The following is a 20,322-nucleotide window of genomic DNA, read 5'->3' on the forward strand; positions in this document are numbered from 1 at the left end:
GCTGAATATGAATAGAATAAGCAAAATGCATATGGTTTATAGTAGCAACACATTCACCACCCTATAGAACCGTTGCTAATATGACGACTTTGTCGGCTTGTACAGTAGAATTAGACCGTACTCTAAAAAAAGTTATGGTTAGATTTGTTTTGCAATATATGGAAAATTTGTCGGCATTTTATGCAAACAAAAATTAGAGAATATGTGGACGATTATCAAGGTGAACCTTTCTATATGACAGTGGTTTTCAACCTTTTTCATCCCATCATGTACCTCTTTCCTGAAAATCCTTGCTGTCGTGCTCCATACACAAAAAAATCTCTGAATTCAAGAAATTAAATGCACATGACCCACGAATTTCGCGCCACTTTAATTGCCAGAATCGGATGTGAAAAAGTCACGTAAAGTGAAGTGAGATTTTGAATAACGGTAATATGTAACTTCACTCCTGGTTGAAAATTACTGCTATATGAGAGAGGCAAAAATGTGCCAAATCAACAAAGTCCTAAAATGTCGAAGCTCGCCAAATTTTTTTTCGAAATTACCTCAAATCTTGACGTTTCGTGCATTTTTAAGACATTTGGCATCAAAATTACAAATTCAATTTTAAAATTTTCATTTGCCTAGAATATTTTTCAGTTCCTGCTTACATGGAATCAAGAACCGTCGTAGGGTATTATTGATTCTAGACTGGCCCATTCTAATATGTTTCGCAACATTTTGATATCATGGTAGTACCAGTTTATGTGGAAAAATTGCTGTGTATCCACTTTATTTACCCCGTAACTCTGGAACCGGTACTCCGATCGACCAAAAATTCAATAACAGTCGGGTTGAATTTTTCATTTGAGACTACGATCAATCTCCAAGAAACAGAGGTGACATGTTCGCAAAATTCTCACATAAACACACACATACATGTACAAATTAGGGATTAGATTGGCGATTTTCAGTGTGATGGCATATCGTCGCTAGACAGTGATGCCACTCTGAACAAAAGTTGGCTAAAATCTCTAAATCAGTCGAAATCACTAAACTAGGTTATTTTTGTACTCTGGATTCCATTTTGGCATATACGATTTCATACAAAACGGTTTTGAATTGATTAGGGTGGTCCCAACACACAAATAAGAAATTTCCTACCAACATAGAAAAGGTTAGTCTTGGCATTAATGTTACAATCTGGTTGAACGGTATATTATTCAAAACCAATAAATTTCAGGCATTTTCCTGATCTTTGCAAATATCGTTTGTGCTTTCTATTCGTTTATAAATATATCGTTTAACCACTTCTATTTTTCGTCTGTGTTGGATATATTAAATACGTTTGGTAAAACATCTCTTCCTTTTAAAGAAAGTTTCTATATAATCAAGTAAACAAATGATTGTAATAAATAAAATCAGCCCGAAGTCATTATTTAAAATAAGATCGTATCAATCAGAAAAACCAGCTTCTTTCAATAGTGAAAATTCACAAGTATGTTTTACGCCCTTTACAGTAAACTTCTATCTGAACATTCTTTCACATATTGTTTCTTTCAATCCGTCAACGAACGAAGGGTAACTTTCAAATGCGCGTACATAACCTCCACAGCCTCGAATATTGATTAGTTTCAAAAACAATTCTAGGTCATAGATGCGTTTCATCTTCTGTTATTATTTAATTAGAAAACATTTCTAAATATATTTATAGTACGATTTTTCAACATATCCAACTTTTTACGTTCCATAATGGCGGTCTAAATTGTTTAGTTCGTAATACGTTTTATTGTTTAATAAAATTTTAGATAAAATTGAATTTCGTATTTTTAATTTTGGCTAGCTTTGCATCACTGTGCCCTGTTGTGCGATCTTATGACAAGCACCATTTAGCACTTTTCGAGAAAAACGATTTTTAAAGGATGAGATTGAATATCATGAAATTAATAAATGTTGGAAGCTTTTCGGAGAAGGCAATTGATGCTTCTATCTGTTCTGTAGTAATCTCTCGAATTATACGAAGATCGGTTAACTATATTGACAGTTTTGCTTAAAATGTAAACCTATGTCACTCGCATGCGTGTCATAAGTGTGTATTGATGATAAAATTTGTATGGCGTGTCGCAAATGGGCACAGAAGATTCCATATAAAAAAATAATTACAACTGATTCGTAAAATTATGCGTTATAGATCACTATGCCCAATGTTATACTTTTTCATGCGGTATCATGTTACAAAATGATGGAATTGGTACACAAAGTTTTCACAATTTACCTCCTTTTTTCGGGAAAAACCTAAGAAAAGAGAAGACAATCGCGTAGCCAATTTGATCCAGTCCTAACCTCAATATTGAACCAGCTTCTGATTGGTCGTTTTGCCAGTCAAGAGCGTTCATAATATTTTCAAACGGGATGAAAAACAGTGCTGCTGAATTCATTTTAATTACTTTTCATGCACATTAACATTTCATGCAAGTTTAATAAATACCCTGAATGACGATATAACTACGTGCATTGTTAAGGGAGACACGAATAAACATAAAATTCAATTTTTAAATGCAGCTAGTATTGTGAATTCTTGACAGAGGTTCGATATTTGAGGTACAATAATTTTCAGCAATTGTGAAAAACATGCAAATGGAATCTGGCAACGATGGATGCTTGTTGTATTTGGAATTACGACAGGGTCTGGTAGATAAAATTAAGAAGAGCAAGAAGCCTGTTGTCGTCTCTTCTCTTAGGGAAAAACGATAAAGAAAAGTTGAACCTAGAAGTTTGGAATTTCTAGACTTTTACTCATTCATAGAGAGCAACGATTTTCAATCGAGTTTAAAATTTTCGGACATTCCTGAAGGGCAGTACAAAAAAGTTACGAATAAGGTTACGATTTCGAACTCAATTTTAAGACACATTTTCAGTCAAATCTATATGAACTTGTACTCGAATTGTGTGCTGGAGTTTCAATTTTCAGTTTCTGGTAAATATTACCGTTTTTGACCAGGTTGGGCAACGGGAATCGGTGCCGAATGGGGTCATGTTTGGCATGCATAGATGAATGCAGAACAGTCATCATAAATCACAAGTTTATTGACAGAATACTAATAATAAACACAACCAAAACAAAAATAAGAATGTACATATCAGTTTTTTACATGATTGGACCGATCTTGGATGTTCCTCAGTCGATTCCGATGCTGAATTCGGTGATACCATGGTGTTTCACATAATACTGAACAAGTGACAATGTGGTCAATCAATGAAACTGATTCCAAACTTTTGTAATATTCTTGAAAGTTTAAATAAAATCCCATCTAAAATGATGTTGATACTCTGGTTCAATTGCTGGATTCTACGTGAAAATCAACCGGAAAATCCGTAACATCCGTAGAACTGTCAAATTCATTAATCTACTTCTAGAATTCTACAGTTTTTTCGAAAACATTTATTCACGTTGCATTGGCATAAATTTCTAGTTTCGAGTGAAAAATTGAGCGCATTGGTCACATAATGACCATCCGGAAAATCTGGAACATTCGCTGAACTGATCAATTCATAAAACTGGTCTTAGAACCATGGGTTTTTAGTGTTTCTTGAATTCTCATTTGAACGAGTTCGTATTTATGACCTACACATGTTTTTTTGCCTGCATAATGGCCTTCCGGAAGATCTGTAACATTAATGGAACAGGCCAATTCATGAACCTTGTCCTAGAGTTCTAAGATGTTTTGGAATATCATTCGCATAAATTCGGGAATATCATTCGCATAAATTTGTACTTGTGACTGCGATATAGACCCTATTCGTATCGTTCCGGAATATACGGAACTGGCTCTGGAAGTCAATAGTTTCCTCGAAAGTTTTTTTGGCGTACGATTACGTCTTTGTTTTCGATATGGGGATGCACTTAGCAAATTCTACAAACATGGTATGTAACGAAAAGTGGTCTAATTTTAAGCGCATATAATTTAGCCATCTCACGATAAAATTTCAAATTTTTTTGCGCATATCGCCCCGAAATACTTCTAAGAATAGATTCCAGTAGATAAACCCAAAGATTTTTGATATCATGGCATTAAAAATTTAAATATTGTACAACCTAGTACAATTTTAATATACAACCAACCACAGAAAGTAGCGCTTCCTAAGTCCGGCACGCAGCAGATTTGTGTACCTGGCGCGCTACGCTTCTATGAATGACGCCATCATCGACTATTTAAAGAGCGGATTTGGCCGGACAAGCTAAGTTACCGGTTGAACGGAAGAGGAGCTGTGTTTTCACAGCCAGTGTAGCTGAGTTAGAAGTCCGCTACACTGGCTGTGGAGGTACGCTACCCATTTCCGTCCAACACGCGACTGAGCTTGTCCGTTCAAACACTACGCTTTCTTTTATGTTGTGCTCGTTTTCAGCATACTTTTATGTACAATCTCGAACACAATTATTCGTACACAAAATCGCTTGTACATTCTAGCCCCATTTGCAAACATGGTTAACATAGTGTCGTGGTGCTAGCTGTCTATTTCGCTCTACCCATCATCATCAGCGGTATATCTAATTTGTTAGCAGGGTAGGTATATCTAATTTGTTAGCAGGGCTACATTATTCGCAGATTGTTCTATGATTTCACAGATATTTTTTCACAATTTTTGATCTCAGATGGCAGATTTTTGGCATTTTGATGAAAATTTCCTATTTCAGTTATCACAGATGGTAAAAAGATATTTTTGACCGAAACACTGATTTCAATGTGGCATCCCTGTTTGTTAGCGGTTGCATGCGTAACCTGCATGATAACAATCTGTGCTTTCGTTGCGCAAAGACGAAAACTTTATAGCTACAAATTTACGCGGATCGATGGGAAGCACAACGAAAGTTCGATGAATTCATTGATTCATTTCCACTTCACGTGATTCATTTCCACTCAGTCTATCCTATTTTGATTCTGCTAATAGCTACATACTACAAATACTATTTTTGAATGACTACACAGCTACTCGAAAAACCGTTGAAAAAACTCATCTAAGTCCATATATAAAATTGTTTTCGATTCTTGTATATTTATAGTTTCGCTATATGATTAAGACCACTGCATTCGTTACATTTGTATGCTTACTTTAGGAAAGTTATAATAATGGCAAAATGTAACCAGAAAGCTTGGTCAATACATGAAATGTGACTATATTGTCTAAAATTTGATTTTTCTTCACTGGTCCAGGTTTTTAACCACACACAATCGAAAAGTTTTTACAAGTTTTAAAAGCTATAAAGATTCAGTTCAAGATGTTAGTTCGGTCATGGTTTTCTGTCTTCTTTCTTCAGATCTTCTCAAATAAGTTTAATCGGATTTGATCACCTACTACAAATGAAATGACCTGAAAACCAAGAAGGTTTGGTTCAATATGTAACATTCGATGTTGATTGATTGTATTTAAACTATACGTAAGAAATATATTTGATTTATTATTACTCTAAATGTATTAAGGGGTTTTATTCAAAGTTGTGGCGAAAAAGTGAACCAAGTTCGTGATTTTTTAAAAGCATTTTATGCAATTTTTTTTGAAAAAGCAAAAGACAACTCGTTTGTAGTGGAATCGAAGTTAAAAAAACAAATCGAAATAAAAAAATATTGAAGGTTGGCGGAGGAATAGCCCATTCCCCGTAGCGAGTTTTTTGGCAGAGGTTTGCGGTGAACGCTCTCCAAACCGAACCGCTCAACTGCAATCAAAAAAGTAAAAAGATTTTTGAAGAATCCAAATTTTCTTGCAAAAAAAACGTGGTAACCAAAAAGTTGAGTTTTGTGGTGATCAAAATTTTAAACAAAGATTCATGGCAAAGAATCCAAAAATTTTTGGATGAAAAAGGAACCGTTCAAGTACACGATAATGTAAATACAAGCAATTCAAAAAAAAAAATATGATAATCGGATGAATAGTTTTTGCGATATCACGTTCACCGCAACGGTACTTTTCAAACAACTTAGTTCCGAGATAATTGCGTTTAAAGTTTTGTATTAACTTCATACGCGGAAGAACCAGCGCGCTGCGAACGGCTGTAGTATGAAATCTAGTGCTCCGATCTGTATAAAATTTCGCACAGATATTTTCTAAAGTATGTACTTTCAGAATATTCAATAATTTTTTTTCGATTTTTTGAGTTCCAACTTTGTATATAACCCCTTAATAAAATAAATATTTTGCATTATGTAGTATAGTACTACGTCTACAGTTCGTGTGTCCCCATAGGGCTGACCTTTGTAGATTTTATATTTAATATTTTGTAGTTTTTCAAAATAATGGCTTGCATGAATATTTTGCGCAAAGTACAGTGTTGTCACAGTAGCGTTGCGTGTTACCAAAGCATTACTGGTCAGATTTTTTTTAAATCAATTTTCGCCCCATTTCGTGGTATTTTCCAAAACCCGATTTGTCAATTTTCTCTCTTCCAAATACTTTTTCAAAAATATCGAAATTCCATTTTTTACCGTTTCTAGAACATTCTTTAAACTTTTGGAATCATTCGATGTTTTTGAAATCTTTTGAAAATTCGCATAGTTATAGTATTTTTTATAGAAAAAGTTGATACCGCGCTTTCTTTACTTTTTTTTTTGTTCAAGCCAACTTATGTATTATTGATTCAATAAATTCCGTACTATCACCTACACACATCGAAGGAAATGATTTAGTATACATTTCCTTTGTTTGCATTTTTGCTTGCGAAAATTGCGATCAAACACGTGGGGTACGTTTCTACCCCAGTGCAACGTTCTAAGGTGAAAAAGTTAGTGTAACATTTTAGGGTTAAGTATCTCAAAACGCTGTTTTGAGCCACTGTGCTATGTGGTGTTGTCGTTGGTCGTAAATCGATTCTATTGTTCGCACATGATATCGAAACGTTTTAAACTTTCAAACTATTCGGACAAAAATAAATTCATTGATCTAATGTTATTAAAAAATGCAATATATTTCTTATATTTACAGCAAAATAAAAACGAAATAAATATACCAAACAGTAATGAACTGTTTCAATCCCGGTGCTGCTTGTAGGGCACTTCCACCTTGTCCTGTACCTTTTTTCGAGGTGTTGGCAACACTGGATTTGATGGAGCACGGTCCCACTGCTGATATGTCCCGCAGTAGCATGGTTTTGGTTCATCATGCCGGGCTACGTGGTAGGGAATGTAGCTTTTTACGTAGATTGGGTTACCTGTGGAGGGAAAATTTTAAAATGTTTGAAAACTATGTATGAACAAGGGATCAAGTGTCAAAAATGTTCCAGGTGACATATAAACAATAACCTCGAGGGTACGTAGCGTACAAAAGGGGCTAACTCACAATTCACACACGAAGTCGAAACGCATCCATGACTTTAACGCCATGGGACGCACTTCGACTTCGAAACCGACACTAACTTTTGGTCGGAATAGATTAGCGCCTTGATGCTAAATTTCTAAAATCAAAACACACTTTGTGTTTCAATAGAACTACTGGTCAAACGTGATGTCCCGTCCGAGCAGAAGTTCTGTTTATGCCGATAAGACACCGCACAGTGGCCGGAGGCTGGCCAAAACCTCAAAAATTTATTTTTGAAATATTGATATTTTATATTTTTCCTAAATTTCTCATGTATTGAATGATGTATATTCAAAATTTTATGATCATTGGATAAGAATACGATTTTTAACACGAGTTTAAACGTACCAAAGTCCGGATTTTTTAATGATTTTCATTTCCGAAACCACCATTGCTCTGATCACTTCAAATGCATGTTGCTCTGTTGATTTTGATCCGATTTTAGCACAACTAGTTTCATTGTATAGAGGAACGAAAGAACTTGGTTAGTGAGTAAAATATATTTGGTAAATTTGCTTGGAACTATGACTTTTTAGTTTAAATATGTTTAAGGTGGTCAGATCAAAAATACTTTGTTCACTAATGTATTCTGTACAAATTTCGGAATCATTTCGGAACGGTCACATAGTATACATTCTATGTGAAATTACCTCTACTTTTCGAATATCATGGTCTCGTTCTGCGCATAGGTGCGCAAAAAGGTTTAAGGAGATTGTGAAGCTTTGTTGCTGATATGGAGACGCATGGTGTTTTGTGTAAAATAGTTAGACAATCTACAGTAAACCAACACGTTCAACCATGGTTTTTAAGTAGTGTTCTTCATTTTTTATGATATTGTTGACATTGGTGAACAGTAACGGAAAATCTATCATGAAAACGGGATCATAGTTATAAGAAAGGTTCAATGACACTGTATGGAAAAATGCATTTAATATTTTACGACTTTTGACTTCAAAAATGAGCTCAGCACCTCAAAATTAGCTTAAATTGTGATTTTCAGCCAAATTAGGTAACATTTGAGGTTTTGTCCGACTTTTGTTTGATGAGCCGCCACTGTGCACCGTGAAGCCGAAATTTGTCTTGACTTAGCAGGCTTATGCGAAATACTGTACCCATACTGTAATTTTATTACATAATATAATTCTACGTATCATTTTAAATCAAAATGCATTTAACAAAAATTTTCCAAAATACGATAGTTATCGAGATAAATAATTCCAACAAAAATTATTTCGTGTGATTATGACCTTTTTAAAAGTTATTCGCATTACCCCATCATAAAATGTCAACAATCTAATGTTTATCGATTTAAAGACATGTATTTAGAACATGGAGAAGCTTTCAATAAAAATGTTTCTCTAACAAACATCATATTTTTATAATGCATACTTTTTACGCTCAAAAACTCAATTTTATTTTTGAATATGATTCTAGACGCCATTTTAAATCAAAATGCCCATAACAAAAATTTTCTGAAATGTGTTAGCTCTCGAGATATTTTAAATTTTGTTGTAACAACACAATTATTTTGTTATATTACGACCATTTTACAAGTTATTCGCGTTTCTCCATTAACAACAATAGGTTTTTCAAAATTACTTTTTTTATAACTTTCCCTTTGACATCGAGGTGATTTTGTAAATCATTTGAAAGCTACATGAAATCAACCGAAATACGATTCAACTATATGGTTTAACCCTTTCATGTCCAACTTTTTTTAAGTGCATGTAGGGTTTCAAAACTATTTTTCCTTGAAAACGGTTGGGTCAAGAAACACGAAAAGCCTATTTTCATAAAGATAGGTACTTCCATGGCAGTGTTAGAAGCTGGTCAATTTTTACCTTCTAATGCTCAATACAATTATCCTAGAATAATTACAATAGTCCAATTACGTAGAAAACGTAGCCAACGACAGTCTAAATTGATAAGTTTTATCAGTTTTCAATAATATTGCACCATAACGAAGATATATGAAAAAATCATTTTCCGTCGTCAACGTAAGCTATCCCTGGCAGCACTGCTCCATCAGAATCCAATCAGACTAATTGCAATAACTTCAATTCTAGAGCTGATCCTTGTAACTGTTAATACTCAAATTAAAGGCAATAATCACATTAATTAGCCTTACTTGTTTTTGTGAGCAAATCTTGCCTCAATCAAAAGTTATAGCTGTTTAAAACGTTGTTGTCCACAAGCAACATGGGCATGAATGGGTTAATCATCAGACCAGTAGATACCAGCCCCCTGGCAACCCTATAACAACATATGGAGTTTGACAGCGACCTGCATATATGGGGCGTTATAGCTATAAAGCCCCAAACAAAGAATTTTGCGCGGTGCTATGCACAATATTGAAGCATTCCAAACGACGTTTTGCATCTTGCGGGATGATTAGATACCATATCATTCAGAAAATCAGCACTTAGTAACCAAATACAGCTTTCAATGATTCGATCCAAAATTATTGTTTTGATTTTCATGGCAGTGATGCTGACTGTACAGAGACGCCATTCTTGACAGGGGGCTGGTAGATACAGAACACTGGATTAGCATTGTCGCTGGTGTTCCCATTGTTTTCGCCTCGGAGCATGTTTGATTTGCTTTCGGTATATATCTGTCAAGATATCGAAAGTCTGGCCTGCTGAAAATATGGCCTGCTTGTAACCACAAACCGTTTAGTTGAACTTCAAATTAATGAAATGCAGAGTTTGCCTATTTTTTAATTTCAGTCTTGTTTATTCTGCTGTGATTTTGTGCATTCAAGACCGAAAACGTCCAATGCATAAAATTTAAAGCAGAATAAACGAAAGGCAAACAAAAAAATGATGTGATATCTGCTGTGAAACAAATTTGTATGAGGTATACCATTATAATTTCATTAGTTTTCACATGATATCAATGCATGACAGATAATTTTTATGTGCTATTACAAATCGAAAAAATTATGTGTGAAATTAATATATTCAATATAACGAATTTTCTCGGTGTATATTTTCGACTGTTAGGGGAGCCCGGGGCTAGTTGGCGTTTGGGGTAAGTTGGCGGAATCCCTTTTTCTCTGTTTCTATTAGACATATAGCGCTGCCTCTTCTTGTGTACCTCAAGTTATGTGAAACCCGTTATCCAATGTGGTTTTGTTGCAAAACGATTTGTTTGGTGGAAGTTGTAAGTGATATTGTGTTTTCGAGCATACCAAGGAAATTTTCTAAATTTCAAATACTTTGCGTTTTTTAATTTATTTCCCGAATGTTTATTTTTTTCGATAGCGCGTGAAAAGAGCTTTCAGTATCTGTATAGATATTACATCTATCCACAAACAAAAGTTATTTTTTAAATAGTTTTATATGCGGTTGGGGCAAGTTGGCGGTACTATTTACAGTGCAAAAAAGTCATCAAAAATTTTTATTTCTGGAATTCACTCCAAAGTAAGAAAAACTTTTTCTTGTGTATCTCGCTAATGTAGGAGACATTTATTCCAGCTAATTGCATGAAGAATTTCGAAAATTTGCTTTTGAATAGGGAGTACGCGTCAAAGTCAAAATGCCGGGGTATTGAAACTGAAATATAATAGCAAATGTCGGTTAATATACAGTTTTGTCGAAAAGACATTCAGCACCTTCTAAAAGGACCCTTGAAGCAATTGAATCTCCATTTAATTGCTTAGTTTTTGGCGTATAGCCACATACCGCCAACTTACCCCGGGGCCGGGGTAAGTTGGCGGGTTTTCCGCGTCACATATTTTTGTCTCTAAAAATCCAGACAATGCATCAAACACTTTAAAAAATCAGATATGTTGCCAACAGTCTGCTCTTTCATGCCGCGTGTTCTATTTTGCAAGTTCTACCTACATCAAAGCGATAAAAATTGAAAACTGAAAACATCGCCAACTAGCCCCGGTCTCCCCTATTTTTATGAAATTAAAGAGTTTGTTTACACCGCACATGGAAAAATTAAGTACATGTTTAGTGTGTGTGTTGTTAAACTTTTTATTCGAAAAACGTGTTTTTCTAGACAAAACCCCTTAGAAAGTAATTGCACTTGAAAATATTCATATATAATTGGTTTGACGATCTCATACAACCGTTTAAAAAAATTGAAAAAAGATCTTCGAGATGGATTTATACACATATTTTCTAACAACTCTTCGAAACCAAATTAAATACATTAGATTGGTTTTTTAAGTATCAGAAGAGGCTAAATATTTCATTTTCTTTTTATATTGTGACAACTTTTTGTGTGTAGATTATGAGATATTATTTCTAGAAAATTATTTTTTTTTAAATACCCTCCACTATCCCCCACACCAAGAAACTCACACAGAGAGTCCCCTGGTAATGGACACAACAATAATAAAAACAAAACAGAAATACGCGGAGATATAAACTACAGCAAAAAAATGAACAAAGTGAAATCCCAGTGGAATCAAGTTCCTTTGAAGGGATTCACAAAGCTTATTTGAATTCTAAATACTAAATTTATAACTAAGTGATAACGTTTGTGGTTACGAGCAAATACGAAAATTAGAATAGGCTAAATAATATTAAAAGAATAAAAAGTAGGAAAAAACTAGCAGAAGCCAGAAAAACCTACACACTTAGATGGTTGACACACTTACAAGATATATTCGTTTACGTTTCGTATCATATGCTGCTTAAGCTTGCTTTTAAAGAGGATGTTATTTGTTACGGTTTTCAAGGCAATAGGAAGTGCGTTAAATTTGGAAGGTCCGTGGATTGAGATGCGCGTTAAACCTAAGTTTGTGCATGCACTGCTTCTCAGTAGCTCGTTTGCGCTTCTAGTATTCCGAAGGTTTACTCTAGCTGAGAATACAATGTTGTGATGAAATTTTGGGTTGTTTAAAATATTATGTACATAAATAATAGTTTGAGTATCTCGTAAACCAACAACGGGGATAATTCTGTGGCGTAAACTGGTATATAACAAAACCGTTGAAAATAAGGGAGGCAAATTAAAGATTACTTTGATACATCTATTTTGCAATATTTGAATCCTTTTCAGTTTCGATTTGGCAGCGTGACCCCAGACGACAATCAAATATTGAATGATTGAGTGAATGCATGCATAATAGAATTGCAATAGTGCATCTTTGGGAACAAAACAACGTACTCTTTTCATAAGACCACATAGTGATGAGATTTTGTTGGCAACATGTTGAATGTGTATGTCCCATGAAAGGCATGAGTCTAAATGAAGTCCTAAGTATTGGAATGATGAAACTTTTTCAATCAGTAATGTTCCGATGAATGGATCGGAATGCGGTAAAATTTGTTTCCGTGGCGAGTGAAATATCATATATTTTGTTTTTGTCAGATTCAGTGAGAGGTTATTGCCGTTAAAATATTCGATGAGGCTCGCTAGATCGGATTCAATGTATTTGATGATTGGCTGAACATTGGAATGGGGATAGAACAATGCTGTGTCATCAGCAAAAAGTCTTGGAGTCCCATGCAGTTTCAAATTACCTAAGTCATTGATGAAAATCAAGAACAGCAGAGGACCTATGTTACTCCCTTGTGGAACTCCTATGTCAATCGGTCGTAGAGTGCTGCGGGCACCATTTATTACCACAAATTGCTTTCGATCTGTTAGATAACTTCTAATCAATTCATTGGCAATACCTCTTATCCCATATCGGTCGAGCTTTTCTAATAAGATTCTGTGGTTTATTGTATCGAATGCTTTCTTAAGGTCGATGAATAAGCCCCCCACGACCTTTTTTTGGTCAATTTCACGGATTAGCTCATCAGTGAGTTCAGTAATAGCAGTCGCCGTTCCACAACCTTCCCGGAAACCATATTGGAATTTATGAAGAACATCGTTCACACGCAAAAAGCTAACAAGCCGATTTGTTAAAAGCTTTTCTAAAATTTTATTCAGCATCGACAATGTTGAAATTGGGCGATAATTTGAAGGGTTTGTAAGAATCACCGGATTTGAATATGGGCGTAACTTTAGCAATTTTCAAAACGTTAGGATATGACCCCGTAACTATTATGCGATTGAAGAGTTTAGCAATAATCACAGAGAGCGGTCCTATATTGGCTTTCATTACATCTGCTGATGTTATCATGACCCCTACTTTTTTAACATCAAGCTGACTAATGAGGATTCCAACTTCACTAACACTAGCAGGCTTCAGAAAAATAGAACTGCTAACAGACTTAACTGGCTTCAGAAAATCAAATTTGTTTTTTGGGAGTTTGTCAGCTAGATTGTTCCCGATCGTGGCGAAAAAGCTATTAAATACTTCAGCAACATGTAGATCAGAGTCGATAATGCAACCATCCTTTTTTAGTTTTATTGGTTCACTTGTTTTGGTACGACCAAAAACTTCGTTAATTTTTTTCCACACGTTTGAATGACTAGAAGTTTTTAGTATATTCTCATAATATTCACATTTGCATCGCTTTTTGGCGGTTTTAACTTTATTTGAAACGTGTTTCAACATTTCAGCAGCTTGCGCATCATTAGGATTACGTTTAACTTTATCAAGGTAATTATTTTTTATTTGTATCAACCGCCAAAGGCTATGGACAATTTTCTTTTTTAACATTAACATTTTTCGTAAAAGTTTTGGTGCAGTCAACCAGTAGGTTGTTATAGGTTGTAATGAGAGTATTTAAGGTAGCTTCAACATCATCAGTAGTTTGAAAATTGTTCAAGAATCTGGAGAATTGGTTTTGCAGCCTAGCACGATCGACAATGGTCATTCTTAACTCTTGTTGTTTCTTTCCTTTACAAATAGGGAGAGACGAAATAATAGGAAGATAATCGCTAATATCGCTAAAAACCGTGTAATTATGCAATTGTGAAGCAAAATCTATAGGGCAAACAAAATGATCTAAAATATTATTGCTAGTTGGCCGTGTTGCGAAAGTATTTGTGCAAACATAACTATATGATTCTAATAATTGTTTGTATCTAACTACTATGTTATTATTGTGAAGATTGATTGGGACGTTCACATCACCCGCTATGAAGTATGGTTTAGCCGGGGTAGCATTAGATAACCAATTTTCTAATATATTCTGAAACGAGTTGTAGTCGAATGATGGGGGTCGATAAACACCAATAACGTTATACAGATGGCTCCGAAGTTTTATTTCTAAATGGATGTAATGCAAACCATCGATTGTTTGGTTATCTATCAATCTGCTTTCCAGAGAACTTCTTACAAACACTGCTAAACCTCCTGTCGAGTTACTACGGCAAGAGAAAAAGGGACGATAGCCAGGGATGTTATAAACACAACAGTTATCCTTCTTAACCCAAGTCTCACCGATAACAATAACATCAATACCTAGTTTACATTCATTTACAAAGTAAATCAACTCATCAAACTTTTCATAAACATTAACATTCCACTGAACAATATTCAAAAGATTCGTGTCATTTAAATCACATTTTTTATTAAATTCGTGTAAGTTATCATAAAATTTATTTAATATTGTATTGGGTGTAAAATCCATTTTAATTTGATTGATTTCATAGAATTAAAAGAAAAAAAACTTATTGTGTGCTTTTCTTCCGCTTAGGCGATGGAGAATGCACAGAAGTTGATGGGCCCTCAGGTGTACACGCTGGTTTCAAAAAAAGTCTCTTCACACGACTGAGATCTTCTCGAGTTTTTACCAACTCGGGCTTACTATTATCATCTTTTTTTACTAGTATAACACCACCCCTTCCCGCCCAAATATACTTCACGTTTAGCGATTCTTGGGACTCTCTCAGCTCTTTGAGCAATTCCAGAGACAGCGGAGTCAATTCATCGCGCAAGGTCACATTCATAGCTCTTCCGTTAACAACAAACTTGTCATCAATCAAGGTCGATGATAATTTACCAAATTGTTTCTTCTTGGCAAAAACAGCCTCTTTCGAATCTTTATTAGAAAACACAATTCTGATTGGAGCCAAGCCATTGTTCGGTTTACCACTGCCAAAAATCCGCTCAGCAGATACTACTAATCCCGCATTTTTTATTTGAAAAACTCTTTAGAAAATGACCCATTTTCTTGCACCACTAGATGAATTAAAACAGGTTTTTACAGTCAATTTAGTGGAATAAAAAGTTTATTTTTGTCAATGAACGTGTATTTGTTTTTCTCAGCATAGTAAATGATAATTATGTAGTAAAAATATATACAGGATTCAAATAAAATAAGTCAGTTTGAGTAAAAATTACACTTGAGAATTATTTACAATATATGCCCCCTTTTCTTGAATTGCACAGGAACATCAAAGTTCGTATACTCAGAAGTTATACTAATAATTACATGAAGTACACCTAGCACCACTGTTGTTGGTTGTCCAATTGTATGCAATTTTGTTTTGATCTTCTCTTAATGTGTCTAAATCATTTAACCATACTGTTTGGCCACTTCGCAAGAGTTTTGAGGGATAAATTGAGTCTTTTTTTGTACATAATAAGAAAAAAATAAAGATTTCGACCGTCAGCAGCAGTGATGCTATGAAAAGTAAAATTTTCATTAATCTTCAGGGAATCAATCGGTTTTTGCTTAATAACTTTTCCACAAGCATCAGATCGTTTTGCGGTCTTCTAAACTTTGTTTCCTTGACAAATTTCCTGTAAAAATCTATACATCTATCTATTTTTAGGAGATAACGGGCGACCCTTGGAAGAATTAATTTGCAAAAGACGTTTTCCCCATACAAAATCCCATGTAAACTTTAAACCGTGGGCGCAAAAATATAGTTTCACCGATCGAACAAAAAATTTGCAGAGGTAATCTGGGAGCTAAACGGGATCTAAAAAGTTACTCGGAGCGAAATTTTTTTTTGTTTTTTCATATTACTATGTCCCACTCTAATGGTTATGTATCAGTACTCGATTCTCACGAACTAAACGATTTCGTGAAATAATGGTTAGGTTTAGCTCAATAGCATGTTCAGAAGAATTATAATAAATAATACGAGTGATGTTTTGGTTAGAACATTTTAGTTTCAGATGTTACCGCATAGAGGGCGCCAACACTAACATTTCAACGGAAAGAGATAGAAATTAGCTGTCTTCAACAAAGTTGTAGAACAGGCTTTTTTCAGTAATTCTTCCGAACATCCCAATATTCTATCTCCCTTCTATCAAAAGTTAGTGTTGGCGCCCTCTGTGCGGTCACGGGTGGAACTAAAATGTTCTAATTAAAAGATAACTTGTATCATGTATTATAATTCTTCGGAACGTACTATTGAGCTAAAACTAATCATTACTTCACAAAAATGTATAGTTAGTGGAAATCGAGTACTACTGCACATTGCACAACCATGCACTGCTGCGCCCCATGCAAAACTGACTCAGACATCACTTCGTTAAAAGTTTATTAACTTCTTTCAACAAAGCCGGATTGACTAGCAGTCTTAGACAAAGTTACTTACAGTGATAATACGATGCATACAGTGCCACCTAGCGGCGAAAATACGAGCTGGGAGTTTTTCTCCATGTAAATTGTCGAAAAATCCCATACAAACTTCCGGCACGTTGGTCCGGTAGCTAGACTTGTCCGATTTTCTTCAAATTTGGAGCAAATACTCCTGGTGGGACTAGGAATCGACTCGGGGTGGGCCGATTAAGTTTTCAGAAATTCATTATTTTTCAGTCTTTATTTATTCAGTCTAGTGTAGCATCATGTCTATTGTTTGATCATGACATTTGCTCTTCAGTTCTCGCGTGTTTTTTTTGTAAACGGCCAATAAGCATACTGTCAAACTTCACTTTCAGAGAAAATTCCAGACAAGCCGTGGCTCGCCGAGAACGGATGTAAACATTTAATGAAAGAGAAAAGTTTTCTCTTTCGTATGCTGCAGTGGGGTTAATCGGCGATTAATAATTTGTTCAAAATTTCTTCTCAGAGTGAATTTTGACAGTATGATTATTACCCCTTTTCAAAAAACACGCGAGAGTTGTGTAAATGACATAGAAGCATAGGAGCAACATTTTGCTTGCGCATCGCGAAAATCCAAACTACTCGCACGCCAAGTTGGTGAAATTGTTGAATATGGCCAAATCAACTGTCACCAACGCAATAAAAGTGTTCGGAAAACGATTGCCGATAGCCTGGGAGACTGGATCAGAGAGAAATCGAAGGCCGTAGGTCGCAAAAACGACAATAAGAGTGGGTAGCTGTGTAAAGTGGAATCCCAACCACTCCATCTAAGATGTAGCAAGCGAACTGGAAGCATCGTCCACAGCGCGGAAGCTGTACATGAAGATGTTAACGAATGTTAATTGTGTGGTACAGGATGACGAAACCTAAGTCAAGGCAGAATTTAAACAGCTTTGTAGACAGGAATATTATACGTCGACTGAGAGAAGAAAGGGGACAGATTATCAAATGATTTTTTTGTAATGTCCTACCAGATAATAACGCGAGTTAGAGAATATGGGATACTTGACAAGGTTTTCAGTTGAACCTATGTAAATTTCTAAAAAAGCTTTCCATCGATTAAAACTCGTTGGAATGTAATTGACGGCGCCGGTGGTTGAAAGGTAAACGTGACCGCCACTCATTCCAGTTGTCTTGAATTCAATTCCAGCCGAGGTCGTTGAGATTTTTCTGAGGTGAAAAAATCTGTGGTCACGTCATCCTTCGGAAGGGAAGTAAAGCCGTTGGTCCCTCTCTGGTAAAGAAGAAGTAGAATCCAATTTCTATACTTACTAACAAATATCCTCCACCCGTGATACTTGTGGAGTGCGCAGTATCGAATCTCGCCTCTGGAGGATTTTTTTTACATAATTGCTTTCGCTTCACTTACCATTTCGATCAGTTTTCCCCGTTGGAATACTACCAAAAAGTATTCAAATTTTAAGAATCAAATAGAATACCTTATTGATAATTGTTGGATCGCGTACTTGGTCAAGTCTCCCTATGTTTCCCCACTGAAACGTTAAGCATCATCTGACTTCTGAACTCGGAAAAAACCTCCGAAATGTATCCCGTTGATAGCATTCTTTGGATTGTGAGATATCCTGCCCCATTTTCTTTTTTATTGGATCTAAAATAAGCATTTCTAAATTACGTAAAGTACGTTGCATAAAGGTGTAAAAACACCTTGCAATCGTATGTTATGTAATTCGTTCACATAGCCAATGCATAGATAGAAAACCTGCAAGCATTATCACGAACCTCTAAAGTCGTAATCAATTCTCCGAAGGTACGGCCGTTCCGTGGTCCACACTCCCATCACAGGTTGAAACCGGTTCCAACCGTCGTAAGGGCCACCACCAGGTCTACGTTCATCAGATCTATGCACAAAAGTTGGTCGGCCATGCAGCGTAACTCCAGGCCTGCTCCTGTCATCATCGACATCATTAGAAATTGTTGGCCTTGAAGGTTTTCCTTTCGTCGGCAGCCCATTCATTCCTTTAAACACGGGGACGCTAGCGTTATCATCATCTTCCTCACTTTTGTTACTTTTCCAAATCTCCGTTCCGTTCTTGTTTCTTGCATCCACTTTCACATTCACATTGTTCGTTTCATTCGCAGATTCTTCCGAAACCTCAATCGTAATATCGGTACGTACACCAATTGTCTGTCGTTCCACCGATTCTGATCCGGAACTTCCGGAGCTTCCCGAACTGCTTTCGTCATTCTCCGGATTAGCAACACGTTTCAATTTTGAAGTATCGACCGTCACTTGAATTTTGGGATAATTCTTAAACACACTCACAAACCCATTGTCATCATTCAGATCTCCAACTTCCGTAAAATCCACTTTGGAAGAAGGATTCACAGCACCACAGCTCACGGCTAATCCAACGATTAGAATCGCAATCCCCGAAAACATTATCATTTTAGAAGGCAGTTACTCGCGCGGGTTATTCACAGAACAGAATGAAAGATCTCCGGTCGCAGCAAGTGATGAGCAGCGACTGCCGTGAGATTGGGATTCAAAATTAGCTAAATGGAGTCGCATGTCTAAATGACCCTACGGGGTAGCAGCAGTGGCGGCGCGTCGATTTGCGCTCCGTATCAAACCTACGACAGATCTTAACCTGAAGGCAGATGAAAACAGAAACGTATAATAGATAATGAGGGAATGAATTTGAGCACCACCGCACGCGCAGCTCCCAACAACGCACCTACAATGGTACCGGAGGTATAAGCGATTTTAGCTAATCGCGATTTTCACGGTCAAGATGAGACACGGACAGTTGGATATGCTTTGGATAGGGAGTTAAAGTGTAATATGAGAGTATTAAAATTAATAATGCTTTGAATATGTTATTCGATTCGAGTCTTTTTTATAATCCATCTAATGAGCGGATCAATTTTTACGGTTTGTTTGTTTAGTCCTTCGGTTGTTTGATCCGTCTCAATGTATAGAAAAAATAGTTTGTAGCATACACGGATGTCGATGCATTTTGATTGAATGGGTCAAACAAAAGGTTGCTGTTCTAGGAAATCAGCCAAATTTGGTTATTGTTATCTAATGCAATTTTGCAAAAGTTGCAGGATGTTAAATTCCACTACAACATCACAAATCTGTAGCTTCCAATGAGGGCACGAGAATTGTGTTTTTTTAAAGAACATGTAGACATTGCCTGCCCAATCTTATATATTACCGGAAAAATCGACAATTCTTTGCTCAGTGAAATAAAGCTGAGATTATTCACTTTAATAATTGAAACCTTTGCCCACTACCCCTTTGAGTGTCAACTAGTCAACCATCCTCTATATAAATATATCACATACACGAAACTGCCACCTGCATGCAAGCACACGTGCAATCAATTCGAAGATTCTACCCCGAAGATACGGGCAGCAATTGCATCTCGCTCGTCTTCGCAGACGGAAGGAAGTTGCGTGATTTTCAAGACCCATCTTCAATGGAAACGAACGCACCTCCTCCATCTTGGCGGTTTGTGTGACCGCTGCTGGCAGCAAATATATAAATCAACGTTTGATCTTCAAAGCAAGTTCTAACCTCGCCCTCTACACATTGCCAAGGCTTGACAGTTCA

General features: G+C 35.9%; 1 protein-coding gene across 1 annotated transcript; it reads right to left on the reverse strand.

The window, feature by feature from the left end:
- Positions 1-6,998: 6,998 nt before the first annotated feature.
- On the reverse strand, positions 6,999-19,240 carry LOC131678320 (uncharacterized). The gene is made up of 2 exons (XM_058958382.1): positions 18,486-19,240; positions 6,999-7,180 (listed from the first exon to the last, which is right to left on the reverse strand). The coding sequence occupies exons 1-2, from the start codon at positions 19,150-19,152 to the stop codon at positions 6,999-7,001; spliced, it is 849 nt and encodes a 282-aa protein (XP_058814365.1). The 5' UTR covers positions 19,153-19,240.
- Between the last annotated feature and the right edge of the window lie 1,082 nt (positions 19,241-20,322).

Source organism: Topomyia yanbarensis, chromosome 2 (assembly GCF_030247195.1).
Source record: "Topomyia yanbarensis strain Yona2022 chromosome 2, ASM3024719v1, whole genome shotgun sequence".
Lineage (NCBI taxonomy): Eukaryota > Metazoa > Arthropoda > Insecta > Diptera > Culicidae > Topomyia > Topomyia yanbarensis.

Coding starts and splice junctions, on each gene's coding strand:
- LOC131678320 (XM_058958382.1), bottom strand. CDS start 19,152: ATGATAATGTTTTCGGGGATTGCGATTCTAATCGTTGGATTAGCCGTG. Junction 7,181..18,485: donor AATTGATTACGACTTTAGAG/GTTCGTGATAAT, acceptor TTCCCTCCACAG/GTAACCCAATCTACGTAAAA.